Raw genomic sequence first — 20,736 nt, forward strand, 5'->3', positions numbered from 1 at the left:
CTCATCACCGAACAGGGTGTAGCTTCAGGCTCCTGGATCTGGTGGCCTTCTGCAAAATTGAGTTGAGATTAAGATTTTCCAAGAGTGAGATGACATTCCTGTTCCAGTCATTATGCCTCTTTGATTCAGGTAGGCAGTTCTGATGAGTGCCTGCTGGCAGGACACCCTATTCGCCTTTTCTCAAGTCTCCCATGGAAAGTAATTTTGCTCCAATATTGGCCTGAGAGCACACATAGTACAGGTAACTATGCAAGAGCAGTTGAAGTTGAAAATACAGATAACCCAAACTTCACACTTACTTAAAAGTACTAATTCAGTTGACCTTTAAATTGTTGTTAGAACTGTGCAATGCAAATTCGTTTTGACACACAATATTTTACTCAAAACCTGTTTCGGGACAGCCTTTTTTCTTCAAGAGCTCTGCATTCATCAGTATTTTACCTTGTATTAGCTTACTTTTTGTCAACAGTGACTGTACTCTGGAATGAAAGCAAAGATACATCTACAACGTTGTTGTGGTTTAACCTCAGACGGCAACCGAGTACCACACAGCCGCTCGCTCCCTCCTCCCCCCCTGCCCCAGTGGGATGGGGGAGAGAATTGGAAAAGCACAAGTGAGAAAAACTCATGGGTTGAGATAAAAACACTTTAATAATTGAAATAAAATGATAATAGCAATAATAATAATGTAATACTAATAATACACAAAGCAAGTGATGCAGGATGCAGTGGCTCACCACCCACCGACCGATGCCCAGCCAGTCCCCGAGCAGCGGCCCCCCCGGCCAGCTTTCCCCAGTTTATGTACTGAGCATGACGTCACATGGTATGGAATGTTTCCTTGGCCAGTTTGGCTGTGCCCCCTCCCAGCTTCTTGTGCACCTCCAGCCTGCTCAGTCTGTAGAGCATGGGAAACTAAAAAAGTCCTTGGCTGGTGTAAACATTACCTAGCAACAACTAAAACATCGGTGCGTTATCAACTTTGTTCTCACCCTAAATCCAAAACACAGCACTGTACCAGCTACTAGGAAGGAAATTAACTCTATCCCTGCCGAAACCAGGATAACCATTCAGTACAAATAATCTTTAAAAGACTCTAATTTGCATTTCTTTGAGTAGCGTAGGAAATCTTTGACAAATCTCCCTTTCACAGGGGAGTACTGGAATAGTTTAGATAAGGATCATGGAGCGGAGGCTAGTTTCTTTTTATGCTTTTTCTCAGACATCCCTGATCTCAAAGGCTATAATATTTTTTTTATTTCAGGTGTTCAGTGGTAACTGTATAAAATACAGATGTGAAAAAAGTTTCAGCTCTGAACATGTTAGAGCCCAGGTGAATGAATAATACTGAGTGAATGAATAATGTCTTTTAGATCGTTACTGGTTAAAGGAGATGTAAGATGGGAAGTTGCAATGTTCTGGTTTTAAATGTAAGCTGGGTCACTTCTCTTTGATGTAGTAATTTATGAAAAGATTATTATGCTTTATAAATTAGAAGTATTAAGATACACACTTTTCTTTGATTGTACCAGGAGACTAATGGGCAATATAGAATATGTTTTTGAGATCTTTTAATAATGAAACTGAAGGTTGAGCAAGTTCTGTAATGAGATTGTAATAAGTCCGGTTCTGTTGATCTTAAACAAAAACGGTTTCCTACAGTCTTTCACTTCTCTCTATTACTAAAATGTCAGCTTTTTTTCATCTTTACATCGCTTGTGATGTTTCTGCTGCACATCTTTTCCATACATTGGGGTCCTTCTGCCTTTAATATACACACACATATATATATATATATAAAAGAAGTAAATAGGAAGAAACTACATGTTGAGGTCTTGTTTTATAATGTGTGAAAGAAGATGTTGTGGAGGGCAAGTGCAGAAAATATTTTCACCTGTTACTGACTGCTCAATTAAAAAGTCCTCTTAAGAATCTTTTAAAACCAAAACAGTTTGAAACGGGAGTCAGTATGATAGTGAGTTCCCTCTTTGAGGCTTGTTAGTGTTTAGAGCTATCGAAATTATTCTAGCTAGCTGGCATCTGCCTTGCTTCCAGAGCCATATTGTTCATTTTATCCAGACTTGGATGTAGAATTTTCTCAACTCTTATAAGTAATAAAAACTACATTGAAAAGTAGTGTTCAGAGAGGGGAAAAAAACCCCTTGTAGATATTTCCATGAATTGATTCTTACTTGCTTGCTGTGGTTCCCTTTGCATGGGGCCACTAGCTGATCCTTAGGTACTCTGGTTTATACTTAAGCACAGTTAAACTTTTACAGCTGTATTTACAACTTACGGTTCAGAAATAGCGGGCGCATGTGCTTCTGCACACCTGTTAAAAAGATTCTTGAAAAGACTGTAACAGCTTTGACTTGTGAAACTGTCGTGTGAACATTAATTTGTTACTAGCCATGCTGATGGCAGCACTTACTGAACCTTTTTATAAATCGTTCCTGTACCGTCTTCCAGGGTAAGGCTGTGGACAGATGTTCATTTAACAAGACATCTGTGCTGGTTTAGGATGTTACTGTGTCCCAGATGTTACCCTGCTTTTCAAGGTTATTGGCCCTGTTTTATCTATTTAGTACCATCATTGTGCTCAGCAGCTTGCAAAGCGTAGGAAGGAAGGTAGTTTCTCCCCTGAACAATCCAGAGGTTTGGCATTTGAGAAGGAGAGGGAAACTCTGGCGTGGTTCATATGTACACATTCTCGTAAGCCTGAAACAAAATGCGTTGGATTAGTAAGGTAGTTTCCATGGATGGTCTGAACAAATTGTCACCTGATTTTGTTGGTAGCAACTTACGGAGAACTTGCAGAAACTGGTGTCTGGCAATAACTTCTGGGTAATCATAAACTAGCAGCCTGGCAGTGGCAGGCATCTGAGGATTGTAGCTTTGTCAGTTATTTCTTGTGGTTCCAGGAGATGTTGGCCCATGGCCTCATTACTGATCACCTTGTGGAAAGAATGAGTAAGATCCAAGATGTACTTTTGATCTATGTTGTATTCGTCAGGTTATGGTGCTATTGCTGTCACCTTTAAAAAAACAAAACAAACCCAAACACGCAAAAAATGTCATGCATTTAAAAAAAAAAAGAAAAAAGACTAAAAGGGGCAGTACCTGATTACTGGCAGGTGAATAAGACACTTTTCCTTTTTTCCCCAGCATTGTGTGTCCGTGCTGCTCTCCATGCAATTCAGCAGAAACCACTCAGGTGCCTGGTGATCTTCCTGTGTTAGCGAAGTCGGCAAGGCTTTGAGACAGCCTCAGGGAGGCTTTCCCCCAGTGTAGAGGGAGTACCTAATGCTCTGCTGAGCCCTGCAAAAGGTTGTTTCTGGGCTCTTTTTTCTTGTGGGCTAAATTTAATTAGTTGCTTACCCAGAGAAGAATTACGAAATTTTCGTTTACTATGGTGTATTTAAAGATGGAGATTAATGAAAGGCATTAGCTAAGAAAGCTAACTGATAACAAATTTAGGAGTGGGTCACAAAGAATTTTGATAAATGACTTCATTTTATGCAAATATGAGTAAAATTATTATAGACAATAATTATATTCAACTGGAGTCCTATCTACATAAAAAGTGTAGTTCTGTCTTCTGTTGACTTTGTTTCATGAAATGCTGAATGTGCCTTAAACACTTAAAGAAGTTATATTTCTCTCAGTGGATCTGCTCTTTTAAACATAGATAAATGCGGTTTTGTTTTTTCCTTCTAAATAGAACTCGGTTGTAGGAAAAAGGCAAGCGAGAAAGCCAATCGTGGAAGCCTTGGCAGCAGTTCAGCCTGCGTACCAAGCCCACTGCCTGTTATACTAACTAATATTTATTGATGCTTTCTTGTAGAGTCCGTATCGGTCAGGCCTCCGCCTGTACATTTTGTTCTTGGTTTGTAAGCTGTAGGAGACATGGCTCATCTGTGTTTGGTACTTCTGCCGTCACGAGCTGATGGGGTTTCCGCAATGATATGTAAAAGCATGATGTAGTTACTCCTCCTAGTAAGAAAGTTTGGGATTGAGCTTCGAGATCTAGAGCAGAACTGAGGTTATAATGTTCAATATAGCAATTATGGTTCAGTACTGTCTGATTTTGTGTGAGCGAAGGGGAATAGTCATGGGCTGTTGTTCCGTAATTATTTTAAGGCAGCAAAAGCTGGCCCCGCTGCTGTTTTGCTCAAGCAGCCGTTCCGCATCCTCCTTCAGAAGGATGAACTTCAGAAGAAAAAGTCAAGTCTCAGGAGGAGAACAGAGCACAGGTTGCTTTTCCCACTTTACTTAAGGGGGAGTGGAATAAGTAAATAAAACCCAAAAAATTTACAGGGTTTGTCAGTGGAAAAATCTAGTGTTATACAAACCAGCCAAAAGCTTTATGTATAAAACTGTTAAATAAAATGTATAAACTTAATGCAAATAACACTGAACAATCCATTCTTATTACAAATGTTGATTGCAATGATTAGGTATGCTATATGGCCTTCTCAAATGGTGTTTTCTTTGGAAACATTAAATTATAGTTGTCACTACAGTGTATATTTCACTGTATTGTGACTTGAATTATTTTTTCTCTAAGTCAAACATAAATGTATAGACTATAAAATCTCTTCAATGCTTGTTAAATGAATGTAACTAGCAAAAATAAGTTAATGATATAATCCGGTATTTTTTCCACCACTTCTTCAGTTTTATTTAAAACCTGCTTGGCATTATGAAGGCTTTTTGTAGAATATTTGGGGGAGGGGAATGGCAACAAAACACCAGACGTGGTTATATCTTTTGCTGAAAGAAGCAATTATGTTTAATTAATTGAAACCTCTGATTTTCCTTAGTGTTAAATAGGTTGCTAAAATACGGTAGGGAGTTCAAGGAGTGAATACTGCTCTTGTTTAAACAAAATATTTAAAAAGGCTTTGTGAGGTACTTCGGTGTTTAATACATGACATGTAGTTTTAATAGAAAATCTAAAGCCCTATGTAAATTATCAAATAAACATAAACCATCATCATCAGCCACTATCCAGTGACCTTCACCTACAGGGTTGTGTTGGAGAATACTCAAATGGGGTACTTGCGAAGAAAGCAGAATCATCATTTATGTTTGTGATGATTTCAAAGTAATCCTGGTTTAGTACAAACTTGTAACTTTGTGTTGCAGACAGAGAGTTGGTAGAAGAATAATTGGGATAGGATTTAGAAATAATCCCTGTTCTTAGCTGGTTGTGTTCTGTAAAGCTTTTGAAAAGGGAAGTGATTTTACTTACCTGCATTCCCATCCTTTCATTTGGTGCTGGCTGATGTGCCGGGATGTTGTGAAGAACTACAAGAAATGTAATACTTAAATGCTCGTTTTCTTACCAGCTGCATTGTTTTTCTAAGTGTTGGAAGAGTGTTACCTTTTTCTTGCTGTATCTCAATCTTGCTGGAAGAGCCTATTCTATCCAATGAGTATGATGTTCCATTTGCTCTACTCCCTACTCTTCGTTACGGGTGAGAATAAATCCGTGTGACGATCTCGGATGCTACTGAGAGAAATGTTCGTGTCCTCCCACTTCCAAAACATATGTCCACCTTCCAGCCAGCTCACCGATCGCTGTATGCGTGGATGGGCTGACATGGTGCCTGAAGGGAGGAGCATAAGACAGTTTCTTTTGGTTGCTGTGCAGTTTATTCTGGTTTAAATATGTGTGAAACATGGGTTTTAAGAAACTACACTGGGAGCTTACGGAGTGGCAAATAACTGAAGGGGATGCTGGCTTCTGTCTCATCTAAGAAGGCTATTACTTATTTTGTGTGTTGTATGTATGCTGTCATTGCTTACGGATAAGCAGGCAAGGGGAAAGATAACCTTGTATCCCTAGGGTTGCCAGTGTGCCCACGTTTTTCAGCATTGTCCTGGACAAATTTCATAGGGATGCCAAGAAAAGTCCTCTGTCCTTCATTTCTTCTCGCTTTCCTCTCCCCGCCCCCGACTCCTTTGTAAATTGAGTGGTTTGTTTCAGGCTTTGGTTTGAGCCTCATTTTAATTCTTATACTGTTCCCAACACAATTCGAAGGGATCTTCTTAGGTAGTCCAAGACAGTCACTCCTCTTCTAGCAGGAGAGCGAGCGATACGCGTAGACTCAAAAGGTGGTTCCAGTTCTGTGCGTATTATCCTCTTTGGTCCATGAGAGCCAAAGGCATTGCACAATAGAGTTTATCTCATAGCTGATTTAGCAGATCTAGTTCTGCGGAAATACTTTGGATAGATTTAAGTATTACAAGAGACTGTACAAAGAAAGGAAATGCTGGTTTTGGAACGATTTAATAACTTCAAAAAAACCCCCACCTTTTCCCCCCAACATAGAAGTAAACCCAAACCTTTCAGGGTCCTCTGTGAAGGAGGAGCCAGGGTGGTTTTCTGTTCAGGGGTGCAAGCAGGGTGCCCGTGTGCTGGCCTGCATGGCATCCCAATTCAAGGCATGTTGGTTGGGTGAATGGTTGCCTGGGATCTCTGGGACGTTGGAAGCGCCGAGATGCCCCAAACTGCTCAGAATTTGTGTACTTGGAATCAGAAGCTCCCAGGGTCTCCCAGGCTTTCCATCAGCATGCCAGGCAGGTTGCCAAGTAGCCTGAAAATTTGGGAGGCGAGGTGCCAAGCTCTTGGCTCCCTTTCAAATGGGCTGCTGAACAGCTGGGAATCTGGATGCTCGGGCTTCTCAACAGCCCACCACGTTAGTCGTTGAAGAGCCAGGCGGGGAGAAAAGGCTGGAATCTGTGGCACAAACCTGTCCGCTTTCTGTCAGACCTTGCTTGAAATTGAAACAAATCTGCTAGGTATTTTAGTTTTGATGTGCTGTCCTCACGTGATGACTTTTTTAATCTGATGACATCTAGTCATGTCTCATAACATTTTATTTTATGTGTCAAAATACTTGTTTCACTGAAAATAATACGTGTTTCAATTTAATTGCTTTAGCGTCATTATTATTCTATAGCAATTTCTTCCAAGGATGCTTTGGATGGATCGATATCTATTTTATAGTGTATGTAACTACTGGCCAGATTTTGGATTGTCTCTCTCATATCTATCTACAGTTACCTCCTATGTGGAGCAAACAGGATGCTTATATCTTAAAATCTTGCTGAGAGATAATGTATTTTTTGATCAGTAGAAGTTTGTTATTGTATTTTTCTTGTAAGAATAATCAGAAAAAACTTAAGGGGCCAACTGCTGATTCAAGTGTACGTTGTTGAGAACATTACCTAGAACAGGAAAAAAGGAGAGGAAACTTCTGATTTGTACAAGACTCAAATCACAGGTTAGCTTAAATGTTACACAAATTAATGCTGACATTTATCCGTTAAAATGAAATTATTTAAATCCTGGATAAATTTAAAACTTGAAAATGTTAAGTGCTTTCAGTTTAAAAAGAGTTTTCCCTTATCTTTGCAGGCCTCGGAGTAGAGGAAAAACTGCAGTGGAGGATGAAGACAGTATGGATGGTTTGGAGGCAGCAGAAACAGAAAACACTGTGGAAACAGGTAATGAGAGTATAGTGTTGATGCTGTTTGGCTATTGCTTTGCTCTCAGAAATGCATTTAATTATGCAGGACTTTGGTAGACAAGAAATATTTCTTTAATTTTGTAGTACGAGATGTGCATTTGGGCAGATATAAAAGAAAAAAAAAACCTATATTGTTTAAACCTATATTAATTAAAGCTCTTTGAACCTATTGCTTTTAAATAGTCTAATGGGAATGCCTTTGTTAGTGTAGTTACATAGAGGCTCTTTTTCTGGTTTTGCAAGTCTGTATCTAACAAAAATAAAAGCTCTGAAGCGGTAGCTGCTATTTTTAGAATACCTGCCAAAATACAGTGTTACTTATTGACCTGTATCTTCAGCTAACTACAGCAGATTATATACCACAGGGATAACGGGATAACCAAATGTTAATGCTTCCTACCGCTGCTTAGGAAACAAGATAAATCTCTGTTCTTGCTTTTGTAAATATTTGTTATGATAGTACCCAAATGCTTCCGTTACCAGAGGGATCTCATTGTACTGGGCCGAGTGCTGTTGTAACAGTTTGTGATTTCTGTTCTGGCAGGTTATGAGTCTAAAGAGACAAGCAGATGAGCTAACATACAAGATAAAGGCCATGGTGAAAACCTGTCATCTCTTTGCCAGGCTCATGTCTGTAGCCATTTGCCTGGTTTTAACCAGGGACTGAATATGTGCAGAAGGATGAAACCTGCCAGGAAGGATGAAGCCATGGCCAATTGGCGGAAATTTGTCGGTTTGACAGAAATAAGCCTTAAAAATGCATTGAGACATAAGGGTTTATAAATTTAATTAGGTGGCCCTATATGTGTAATGAGCAAAGTGGAAGGAAGTGCAGACACGCTAACAGTGGAAGCTGGTGGTCAGGGTGGCAATGGCATGGAAATGCCAGCTGAGTTAAGAGAGTTGTCGAATTACTCTCATAGCTGCTAAGTAAAGGAGGTAGAGTTGTGAAGTCCTTAAAGATGAAGACGAGAATCTGTGCTTAGTGTAGGTTCAGATGGAGAACAAATAGAGGACCTCGAAAGAGCCATTTCTGCAGCAACATCTTATATAGACCATACAGGAATATGGTTGCAGTGGTGAAAGCCATAAAAGAGGAGGCTGAAATTCTCAAGTGGATGGAGGATGAGCTTTGATTGTATATGCTGGTCTCTTGCTTCTTACTTGCTAGATGGTGAACGATGTTGAGAAGGCTTTGTACTCAAGACTCTAGGCTTTGGGGAGTGTCATGAGTGTTTGGTCACAACTTGTGTTGAATTTAAGTGTTGTTAATGGTTTGTGGAGGGAGGCTAGATTAAAGGTTAATACAAGGATGTTTAATTGTTTTATTCTGTCCGTTTTTCTGCCCCTGGTAATAAGCTGCTGGTGGTAGTGAATTTGGATGGCCTTTTCCAGCTTCTACACATAGGTAATTACCAGTTGTTAAAGTTGAAAGTGAAAAAGTTGTAGCAGGTATTTGTCTGTGAAAAAACAGAGCAGGGGAAAGGAAGGCTAGTTCTAATTGTGTCCTATATTCCATTTATTACTCTTCCTATCCCACGTGCTAGAAACAGTCTTAGGAAAATCAGCAAAAGATACAGAAAGTGTGATTATGAGTGTTAAGTTTTGTAAATTTTAAACATGTTTTTAAAAAAAGCCAAACCAAACAAACTCAAGCTTAACAACTGCTGGTATGCTACTGTTTAGGGAATTTATTGATAGCTGTATTTTTTTGGCTTTACATGTCATTATTAACAAAGTTCCTCGACAGAGATCTGAGAGCAGTTTTTACTTTGGAGGAGAGAGGGATACAGGTAATTATTTTTAAGGCTCCAAGAGTGCATATAGATAAGTCTCTCCATTATCCTTCATCAGAATCATCCTGCTGTCACAGAGGGCTGATGCTTGTTTCTAAAGGTACAGGCAGCAGTGGAGCACTGTGCTAGAAATCCTGATAGACAAAGACTCTGCTGGGTCTGCTGCTGGAAGTGATGCACCATCGCTTTGGTGCTGAGCCCAAGATGATTTTGCAAACTGTACTCTTAAGTGAAAAGAAGCCTAGTAAAAATACATAGGTCTGAAATCCCATTTTTACAGGGGGAAGCAGAATAGATGTGAAAGAGCGTTATTGTCTTGAGCAATTTGATAGAGAATTGTAATTACGTTACTTTGAAGTTGAACACCATGTGACTTGATAGAGGTTTAATGATATTAATTGAAAAGGCTGCTGCCTCTAAAACTTATTCTAAGTGCTTAGCTAGATTAATAATAAAGTGTGGGAGAAGGAGTAATCCCAGTTTGTTGCTCCATGTAAAACTGTGTTAATCAAATTGAAGCGTATTTGTGTTCTAGTTTATGAGTTTCTACTTTGACTAAAAAGGGCTTTTATTTTGTCTTCTTGCAAATAGCAGACTTGCCAACAATTTGCCGTAGTAGTTGGCAAACTGAAACATAATATAGTGATATTACAAAACACAGAATGAGATCGTCTGAAATACAAAAACTCTTGACATGCAACTTCTGACATATTTCGAGTCTCCGTATTTCTAGCTGCTTTTCCATTGTTTGGTTCATGTGTTGAGTATAATCAGTAATTCTTTTACCGTGTGAGGTTTTTGTTTCTTGCTTGTTTGGTTTGGGAGGTTGTTTCTATTTTATTTATGGAGTCTAGCATCACTGGGGCTCTTTTGTGAAGCACTATTTTAATAAAATGAGAGAAATCCGTGTTATTAATGTTGTATTCGGTGTAATGAGCACTACTTTTAGGGAAGGGAGCGATGCAGGAGGAATGAGTACTTTCCTCACAGGAAGAGAAAAAGGAGATGCCCTGTATAATCCCACCTAGAATAAAGAGGTGTTTCCTAGCTGCTGAATCTTTTGTGGGGAAAAAAGCGAGGGGGTGCGTAGGAACTAAACATTATTTCCAATCATAATGTTGACAGAAATGTTTGTTCAAAAGAAAAGGGGGGGAAGGCCAAAATTCTTCCTGAAGTGGCTCTTTAGTAATGCTAAGGCACAGCCGTTTTAATGGCAGTCCAGGAAACAAGTTGCTGCCCTTAACAAAATTCTGTAATCTCGTATGTAAAAAGAGGCAGAATTGGAAGCATAGCCGGGTAAGCTGTGTGCTGCTCTGATCATTTCAGTATGGGTTATTATCCCCGCCAACTACAGTGATTTCTGGGCCCTGCCCATTTTCTGCCACATGCTATGTTTGCTTTGGTGTAAATGAAAGTAGAATTCTTAAAGATGGAAAGAGAGGGGGATTTGGAATTGGAAAAAGGAAATGGTGGGGATTTGGAAAAAATACCCATTTGGAGCTAAGTCAACTTTTTCCTAAAAGATGGTACTGGCAGCTGCTTCTACTGAATCAATGACTTTCAGCTTCTTGTAAACCTCAGGACAGACTCCTTCCCTTTACCCACCAGCCCTGTCTCTCTTGCTCATTTCTTGGGTCCTCTCTTAGTGACTGTTTTGCTTCTCAGCTTCATATTGGTCTTTCCGGCTGTCTGTTCCTTCATTTTTCTTCACTGTGGTCCCTACCATTGATGTTGCACTGGTATTTCTCTGTCCGACTGATGTTGAGCTTACTCATCCCTCCCATCATTTTAGCACCCACAGCGTCATAGCATGGTTGAGGTTGGCTGGGACCTCTGGAGATCATCTGGTCCAACCTCCTGCTCAAGCAGGGTCACCTAGAGCTGGTTGCCCGGGACCATGTCCAGACAGCTTTTGAATATCTCCAAGGGTGGAGATTCCACAACCTCTCTGGGCAACCTGTGCCAGTGCTTAGGCACCCTCACAGTAAAAAAGTGTTTTCTGATGTTCAGAGGGTAACTCCTGTGTTTCAGTTTGTGCCTGTTGCCTCTGGTCCTGTCAAGACCTTCCAGGCATCAACACCTTCCACCTTTCTAGCTATCAGTAAAATACAGTTTGTTGTAGAATACTGTTTTCTCCTGTAGGTCCCCTTGTGTTGCTCCTCTCCATAAGAGTAGTTTTCTTCTGATGAGTGAGTCTCTGTAATGGCCAAAAAAACCCCAAACCAAAACACGAAAATCTGGAAAGCATGTGCCTGTGTGTGCACACATACATGCAAATATAAAATTGCTAATTTAAAGAAAGAAATAATTTAACAAATACATCATGGTAAGCTTATTGTAGGTTTGGTGGCCCTTTGCTATTAGTGAAGACTTGGCTTCCGCTTCTTTTTCCCCATCTTAGTTTCAGCAAATTTCTATACTTGGTATTTTCTTGGTTCTGCATTTAAATTGACTGAAACTGAATTCTGTGTGTTAATTCTTTGATTATTCCCTCTTTTTTTGAGAACACTTGTAAAATATCCAACTCCTCCTAGAATCTGTAATCCTTCCTGCCTTTGTCTCACATAAAAATGTTGAGATTCAGACATGGATCTGGGAGAAGTGCAATAAAGTAAGTTTATTTTAACTGCTGAGTCTCTTGGGAAACTCATAGTAAATCCATCAGGTATTCTGTTTACTATCTGTACCATGTCAACCGATTCTTAGAATAAATTAGTACTTAATAACAGACCCTTACCTCCCCATGGTGTCTGGAGGCTTCAGAATTGATAGCACATAAAAGAATCTGTATGATTTTATCAACCGATAGCTCCTTGCCTGTGTTATTGTCATTAGTACTGTTATTTTCAGACCCAGTGAAATTGCCTGGCCAGTTGATTTCTTGCTGAACTTCACCTTAACTCCTTGAAGATAAGTCTTCCTCTAATCAGCCTCTTTTGTCTCTGGGCAAAGCACACAAGAACCAGAAACAAACGCTTCGCAGTGGAAGAAAGTTATCTGTGTAGAAGCTGCCAGAGAATTTTGGACTAATTCAGAATCTCATCAGCATTGAAGCAGCCTGAAAAGCACTTTTCTGGAGAAGAAAATTCTTGCAATATCCTACTTTATTAGAGGAAATACAGTCACCCTTTGCAACGGTATGAGCTATACTGAGCAGAGCCTGCCACTAAGACAAGTAAAACACACCTGAGACCAAGTCCTGGTTTGGGTGAATTAATGGCAAAAACTCTTGTCAACTTGTTAACGCCAAAGACCATTTAAAATCCACTTTGTGCTTTTTGGATAGATACTGAGGCCTCATCACTATATTGCTTATCACTTCTAAAATTAATGAAAGGAAGAATTAACGCCATTGAGGGCATTGCCTGTAGATTAAATTTATCCATAAATATTTGGGGCAAATGTGCTTAAAAATGCACTTAAATATGTTTTAAGGCAATTAATATTCCCTGTACTCATTATAAAAGGAGCAGTTCCTTCTTTCTTATGCAGCTGTCTCCTACCTGTCCGGCCACTGGAAAAATCACCAGAACTGAAGCATCTTGTTATTATTATAAGCATCTTACTGTTTTTCTTCGTATTCTGGTAATTTGTTTGTGATAAGGAAACCAGATGCAACAGGAAGTTATTTGGTATTTGCCTTTAAATTATTATAGGCTTACTCGATAATAACATTTATCATCATGCATGCTTAAAACGGGCCATTTAGAAAAATCAGATTTTTCTCCTTCTGACCGATACCTCTGTCTCTGGTGTTTTGAGAGCAGGTGGAATATTTTGTAGCAGGTGGAATCTGTTATTTCCAAATAAATTCTGACCTCAATGAGTTTTTTCATTGTGGAGGTTATTTCTGAAATGCAACCTCTCTTTTTGCTTATTTATTCAATACTGTTTTTGCAGTTTTGGTATCAAACTATGCTTTGTTAGAAGTAACCAACAGGAAGGAGTTTTCAAGGACCCAGGGTATTCCACCTTCCCATTGCCCTGAAGCTTAATACTGCTGCTGTGTCATTAGTGACATGATGGGAGAATTTGCGTTGACATTACCGGTCAAATATATTGAAATAGTAGCATGTATCTTGTGTGCTGTAGACTCTCTTCCTCACTGGAAACAGTGCTGTTTTGTGTACATTTTAGTTCTATGGACCTGTCTTAATTTTTAGTAATGCTGTATTGAGGCCGACTCTCCAGTTTGGTAGAAGAAATATTAGAGAAATTCAGACCTTAGTCCCGCCTAATTAAAATCATAGTATAAACCAAGCTGGCGTTGGAGTCCCATAAGCATCTGCCATGGTAATCCTTTTCTAGGTCAGGTACAAAAGGGAAGAAAGTAGCGGGTAAAATAAACTTATTTAGCGTAATAAAAGAGGTACCCACCTGCAAAGCACTGAAGACTGACCATGCAAAATAAAATGGCTCTTAAATTCAGTAGTAATGCATGTAAAAGAACATGTGGGGGGAAAATCATCATCCTAATTTTGTATAAACAAAAATTGTCTCTCAAATAGCTGTTACTACCTGAGCAAGGGGTACTGTAGTTCTTCTGAGAATTGCAGTAGCTTTTATAAGTCCAAGAAGGAAATCAAATTCCAGGAATTGCTGGCAAAGGGATAAGGGGGAAAAAAGCATCAATGTGGGTTTTTTTTTTTTAACTGTTGCTTTATAAACCAGTGGCATGACTGCATATTAAATGCCATGTGCAGTTCTGCTTCCCCTTCTCCAAAAGGATGAACAGTAATTGGGAAAGTACAGGAAAGGCCAACGAGTATGACAAGAAGTAAATAATAGCTCCTGTGCAGGGATCAGTTAAGGTAAGACTTCAACCTGAAATGATATGACTGGAGAGGAATTTAATAGGGTCCCACAAAATGATGAGTGGTATGGAGAAAATGAACAGCGAATGATGATTCATCTTGTTTTGCAACACAGAAATAAGGGGACATCAGGTCATGTTCAGAGCACAAAGGTAGGTGCATTTGCACTCAGCATCTACTCAAATTATAGAATTCATTGCTAGTGGATGCTTTGGGCATGAAAAATTTACATGGGTTTCAGAAAGACTTGAACAAATTAATGGAAAAATAATCACAGATGAGTGCTGTTGAATACCACCCCTAGCTTAGGAAGTTCTTCGGTCATGGATCACTCGGAGCTGGTTATCCATAATACGGTGTCTTGTGTTTAGAATGACCAAAATTATAGTTTAAACGGTCCTACATTGAAAACCTTATCTTTATTTTATAACCGGTACAAAATTTGCACAAAGTTATTTTCTGTATAAAATGTATTTAATAAATAGGAGTTCCATTTGAATGAAAAGTATCAAAATACACACTGAAATGTACAAAAAGAGTAACTGCAGGCTTTCTTCTCATCTCCATGTAACAACTGTCGCAGTAAGTACATCACCACGATGTCCTTCAGATAGGAAAAAATAGATAAGTGGTGGTTATAAAAGAAAATACAACATGTGCAGCACTTGCAAAAAACCCCAACAAAACACTTCTGATGCGGTTGTACATTTTGTTGTTTATTGTTGTAAGTAAAATTTTACAATGTTGACTTAAGATGAAGAAAGTATGCCTCTGTCCGTGGAGAAATGGTTCTTGCATGTGGTTATTACAGTCACAGTCAAACTTCAGTATGCTTTTTTCCCCCGCTCTCTGCAATGGTTGTGTTTTTAGCAGGCAGGAATACACGGCTACAAACTCAGTGCAGCCCAAGTAATGGTGGCAGCTATTAGCAGCTGTCACCCTCTCTGTGTCTTCCAGTGTACCTGGGCTTGGCTCGCTGCTGTCTGAAAGGGTTGCAGGTGATTTGCACGGGACTGGTTAGCCACAGCGTGTCTGTTTGTTTCCCTGTGTTCGGCAGCTAAAACCTATACATACCAAGTTGTAGTATGTGAAAGATTTCTGCACCTAAGTGATCACTGTGCATGCCAGTTTGAATTCCTCGGACACTAGCAGGAGAAGGGATGTTTCTATGACATTGTGTCCAGAACAATAACAGAATTATGAACTCCGACTAGTGGAAACTTGTTTTGTTCCTAAATTAGGACAGTGAATGAAACTTGATAATTATCGTACTAGATAGGCGTTTTAAATTCATAATTTACATTCCCTTGTTAAGATTTCTTTTCATATTGTTGCTATACTGACCTGGTTTCTTTATCTGTCTAAACTACTAGAACTAGAGCATTTTGGTGTTGCTTGTACTTCTGTAGACCCCTATGAGGCTGTGTAAAACACCTTGTCCTGTTAGCCATTTTCTGATGCAGCACTACCCCTTCCTTGTGCAAAAATAACAATTGCATGTGCTGGTTAAAAGCTTGTTATTCCTTCTTGCAGAACATCTCAGTAAGCAACAGTTGAGACCCCTGGAATGTCCCTTCTGTGTTTGGTGATACTGGTATTTTCCAGCCTGCAATACTTCTATGTTGTTACTGAAAGTTTTGGAAGCTCATGACATTTGCTTTGCTGTCTGCCAAATTAGCAGTAGGTCTGACAGTAGAGTCCCAACCAGTAAACTGGTTAAACAGTCAACTCGTTGCATCTAAACAGCAGTAGAATATTTATTTTATGTTTATGACAGCTGTTGTGATTCCCCCCCCCCCCCAGGCTCCTTTATTTATGAATTTTTTTTCTATACTGAATATTATTTCATAAGATTTTAAAGCAGATTTTTTTTTGTGGCAGAACTCTTTACCGTATTTTCAGTTTTTGACTTGGAAAGTAGTTTCTAACTTAAAAAAAACCAAACTTTTGGATATGCTGGTGTCTTTTTGTTGCCCGATTGCCGTAGCAGAGCCCACACATATATCTCCTCATCTTGCTGTAGGTTTACCCAAGTGGCTTGTGGAATAGCATCTTGTGATTACTAGAAAACAGAAAAGGTCTGTTCGTAACAAAAGAGCAGTTTAGACCTTTAGCCGGCATTGCTTCACTCTTGCTTCATCACATCCCCAAAGAAATCTGCGATCACGTAATAAAATTCCAGCCATCACCAGTCTCCTCTTTCCCACAAGCATGCATGTGATGGTCTGTGAGGGAACTTCTGCCACAGATGGCCTTACAAAAACCAGGGCTTCCACCTGTGAGTCTACATGTCCCCTGCACGTCTGTGCCTTAGAAACCTCTCTCCGTGTATCTGAAGGTAGAGCAGGAAGAGAGGAAATTGTCAACACAGTTGTTACTCTGAACGTTATAAATCTCTATATAAGACATGTAAGTAAGGAGACCAACTAGTATTAGGAAAGTGGGTAATCCATGTGATTGACTGAGATTGGTATGTGCTGTTTGTTATTGTCTTCTAGTATTCACTGAGTTTTGCTCTAGAAAGAGGAATAAAAATAATTACTAAGAAATTTTTGAATGCTTAAAATACGGAACCTTTGTAGAGATTCCCCCTCCCCATTTGAAAAATTTCAAATTACTTCTTCAGTATTGTAAACCTTAAGGACTTGTCTTTTCAACCCGAAGTCCAATGTATACATCTTAGGTAAATGCAATGAAAGTCTTAATTAAAAGAGAAATTTAATGCACATGCTGTAAATCTTATTAATCCTAGTGACTTCCCTGCATATCTGTCCCCAGTCCATGTTAGGCTTTTTTTTTTTTTTTTTTTTTTTTTGCTACTTTTTCGTATCTCCATCCTTGGAGATGCTTAAAAACCATCTGGGCATAGTCCTGGCTAACCAGCTCTGGGTGCTCCTGCTTGGGCAGGGGTTTAGACAAGGTGACCTCCGGAGCTGCCTTCCAGCCTCAACCATGCTGTGATTCTGTGAATGTTACCCAGGTTGTAAAGCATATGGAAGTCTCAACCCTTTTGGTGGCCCATGTGGATAGGAACTTTACCTCTTGTACTTTTGGGGATTTCTTTTAACTGTAATAAGTAAAGAAGGCCTTTCTGTCCTCGCCAGTCAGGTGGGGAAGAACTATTGATGTAACTGTCTTCAAATAAAAAAATTTAAATGTATTTTCCTAATGTTTTAGTAAAGCATAGTGACATTAAAGAAGAACCTAGAGACATTTGGGAATTGTGCAGTTAGCTTTTTTAATTCTCAGTTCCCCCACCAACTCATTATACATGGGCAAGACCTTCATTGTGACAGAAACAGTCATGAAAATAGGATGCAAAATAAAGCCTTATATATGAGTCTGCAAATGAGCTTCACATTTATTAATTATTCATGGTTCCTTCATTCCCAGAAGCTTCAAAGTAGGATGCCATAACCCAGTCTGATGAACGGTCATTAAATACAGTGAAAAGCAGTTAATGTATTGTGCCAGATGCTTCCAAGAACATCTTTGAGGCAGCGATGAGGGTATCTGCTATCCCTTTGCCGTGCCAGTGCCGGACTCCCATCTCCTAGGAGTTTGACTCATGAAATGCATTACTTCTGTTCTTCCTTAATCTTCTGTTGGAAAACTTTCACAAAGTTGAAGTACGGCACACACAACTAACATAAATGCTATTTTCATTCTGTTTGGTGAGCACCGTGTTTTCAGTCTTCCAACGGCATATTGAGACACAGTTTGGTTTATTGCAGAGACAGCAGTTGAGATGTTGTTTGTCTCATTTAGTATAATTTGGGTCCCTTCTTTTCTAGGGAAGCAAACAGCAGGGGGAAAAGCACCATAAGGATGTAAGCTCATATAGTCGTAGTGTGTAGTGAAACAATCTGTGTCTTCTCACACAGTCCGGAGTTCTTGAGAATGAGTTAGTGCCCGTGAACGTTGCCTTTGCAGTGTAATGGGTGCCCATTAATGTATAATGAGATGAAAGCTGGCAAAGAGTAAATGGCTTTTGCTTACTTGAAAGTTTCTGCAGGCACACAATAGAGCAGAGTTCCTTTTGCAGAGTTCAACTAGGTTAAATAAAGTTGCCAACATGGATCAGAGCAAGGCCACAATTTCTGGTGGTCTTCCTTGAGCACTGCGTGCATGGTTGTCCTGGGCTGTGCTGTGGGTTTTGTTTTTAGTGATTTGGTATCTGCCTGTCTTACAGGTGTTTATGTTTTGTGCTCTTCATTGAGGCTGTACTTAGAAATTTGGGGGTTACTTGCACAAAATTACCCTTCAGACCCGACATCCTTTGAAAACTAACTGCAGGCTGCAATGAATGGCTCCACTGGAAATCCTCGTCCAGAAGTGATTGCAGGGATTGTTTGTTCAGATGTGCCAAAAACTAAGGGTGTGGGATTGGGTTTGGTTTTGTTTTGTTTTCTGTATGGAGCCATTTACTCTTAGAAGGGATGTATTCCCAACAGGGTATTTATTTAGTGTCAAATGATTTTCCAGCATTTTTTTTTCCAGGATAGGTTGGTGAACTGGGTTTAACACAAGCCAATTGGCTTTGGGACCGGTAATCATTTTTGGATGTTTCAGATGTCCAAAAACATTTCAGAGATACGTTACTGAGTAGCTTAACTGAAATAGGTGAAGCAATTCCAGTTTACATCAATACATATCTGGCACACACAGTCATGAACAGGAATTTCTTATTCTTTTTTTCTTAATTTTGTGGTTCTCTTCAGTATGTTTTAGATGCCTTCATTGAGGGTTTTAAAAGTTATATGTTGTCTTCCTAAATGAGTCCACTGTAGGTTAAAGAATAGTTTTACTTAATCTCTGTACATCAAAAAAGAAAGATTTCCCCTTCTCCATGTGCTCTGGTGGGCATATTATTTCAGTATTACAGACCAAGCTGTGCAGTTTTATGTTCTGAGAATTTTCCTCTCTTTTATTGGTCTTATAAATAAGATTAAAGCTTGTAGCAGGTTTTTGTGCACACCCACCCATGTCACAGATTCTTCTACCCATCCATTTCTCCACTTGAATCATTTATCCTTTGCAGTATTTGATGATATTTTGTCATGTTATGTGTTAATATTTTTAAAAAGTGAATTTATCTTCTGCTTAAATCCTCTAAATAATCTGTTGCTTTACTCTAACTGGACTTCTTTGAAAGGGCGATATGTATTGGCCTCTTAGCTCAAACCCATGTTCACTGGAAGCTTTAGGTGGCATGCTGGACTGTGGCGTGCGACCCAGGCGCAGGTCCTTGGTCTGGCTCTGCTGTGGGGACAGATGTAGCAGCCGTGGACACTGACAGGAGGCGGCAGTAGTGTCTTAAGCTGGGTATGCCAAAGAACATCTGCCAGAGTCCTATGGTTTTTGTTATTTAGGTTTCAAAATCAAAGTATGGAGGAGTGCGGAAATACCAAATTTTACTGCTCTAAAGCCTTGACCCTTGTTCCTGTGCATTCCGATGCACTCGGAGTGGTGCGTTGCAGTGTCCCCCTGGCAAATCCCTGACTCACTCAGTGCAAAGAAGTCAACCGAACAGGAACAGGATTTAAATTGCACAGACAGTGGCAACTTGGTGTTTCATGTTTCTGAGCAGAAACAAACTTTGCAGGCAAATAGTAACATTGTCAGCTGTAGATGTATATATGTCTGTTTAACAACTAATCTAAATTAAAAGGATGCTGCAAAAATTGCTTATTTTCCTACTGTTCAGAATGAAGTTTAAGCTGGCATAAGCAGCGTCCTTCCTTCCTACACCTCCTCAACCCTGTTCCAGCATAGATTTAGTGTAATCAGGAATGAACTAGTGCAGGGAATTGATCAAAGTTAAAGCTAATCTGGGAGGAAAAAAGGTTTATTATACCCCAGATTAGTGTGCTCACCCTGATGTTTGTTCAGGGATGACAGAGTGGGTGCACAAGAGGAGATGCGGGGAGAACGAGATTTGTCTAAAACTGCAACCTCGTATGAAAAGGTTGTCATTGAACAATACTCCCCCTGCCTCATTCCTCATTACTTATTGAACATGTTTAGTTCACAGTGGTATGCTATGTTATGGAAATAACTTTAGAGGCATTCAATTTCATGTTTTGGCTAGATGTGAAGGATAATATTTTCCTACTGTTTTAATTCTGTTGTGTCTGAGAACATAGTTACATGGGTTAATCTATTTATAAATAAAATGGATGTTTGCATCACAAGGGCAAGCTTACAGATGTTTTTATAGTCTAAATAAATAAAATAATAAATAAATAAATATTATGCTTATTTTTTAAACAGACGTCAAAGAGCAGTCTGCAGAAGAGGATGCCCAAACGGAAGTGGACAGCACCAAGCAGCTAACACCAGTCCTTCAGCGCTCAGTATCCGAGGAGTCTGCAAGCTCCACTGCCTCTGTGGGTGTGGAAGCTAAAACCAGGTGAGTGAGCGAGGAGGCAGGTGCTGAACCAGGGGCAGGGCTGGGAGCTGGTAATGGGATGCAGGGCTGGGAGTTGGTAATGGGGTGCAGAGTGCTTGGGGTGCAGGCTTGGGACATGCCACTGGTGCTTTGAAGTGCTGGCAACAGCAGCCGTGCTTGAGACTGATGGCTTAATT

The 20,736-nt window shown here is 39.7% G+C and overlaps 1 protein-coding gene across 1 annotated transcript in view; it reads left to right on the top strand.

Annotated features, from left to right (window-relative positions):
• KMT2C (lysine (K)-specific methyltransferase 2C) overlaps nucleotides 1-20,736 on the top strand; it is a 207,448-nt gene that overhangs the window by 42,831 nt on the left and 143,881 nt on the right. Inside the window, exons 2-3 of the mRNA XM_009322507.1 lie at nucleotides 7,427-7,515; nucleotides 20,422-20,560. Coding sequence (XP_009320782.1) covers nucleotides 7,427-7,515; nucleotides 20,422-20,560 — 228 coding nt within the window. The remainder of the gene's footprint in view (nucleotides 1-7,426; nucleotides 7,516-20,421; nucleotides 20,561-20,736) is intronic.

The sequence above is a fragment of the Pygoscelis adeliae genome, unplaced genomic scaffold (assembly GCF_000699105.1).
Source record: "Pygoscelis adeliae isolate BGI_AS28 unplaced genomic scaffold, ASM69910v1 Scaffold123, whole genome shotgun sequence".
NCBI classification, from domain to species: Eukaryota; Metazoa; Chordata; class Aves; order Sphenisciformes; family Spheniscidae; genus Pygoscelis; species Pygoscelis adeliae.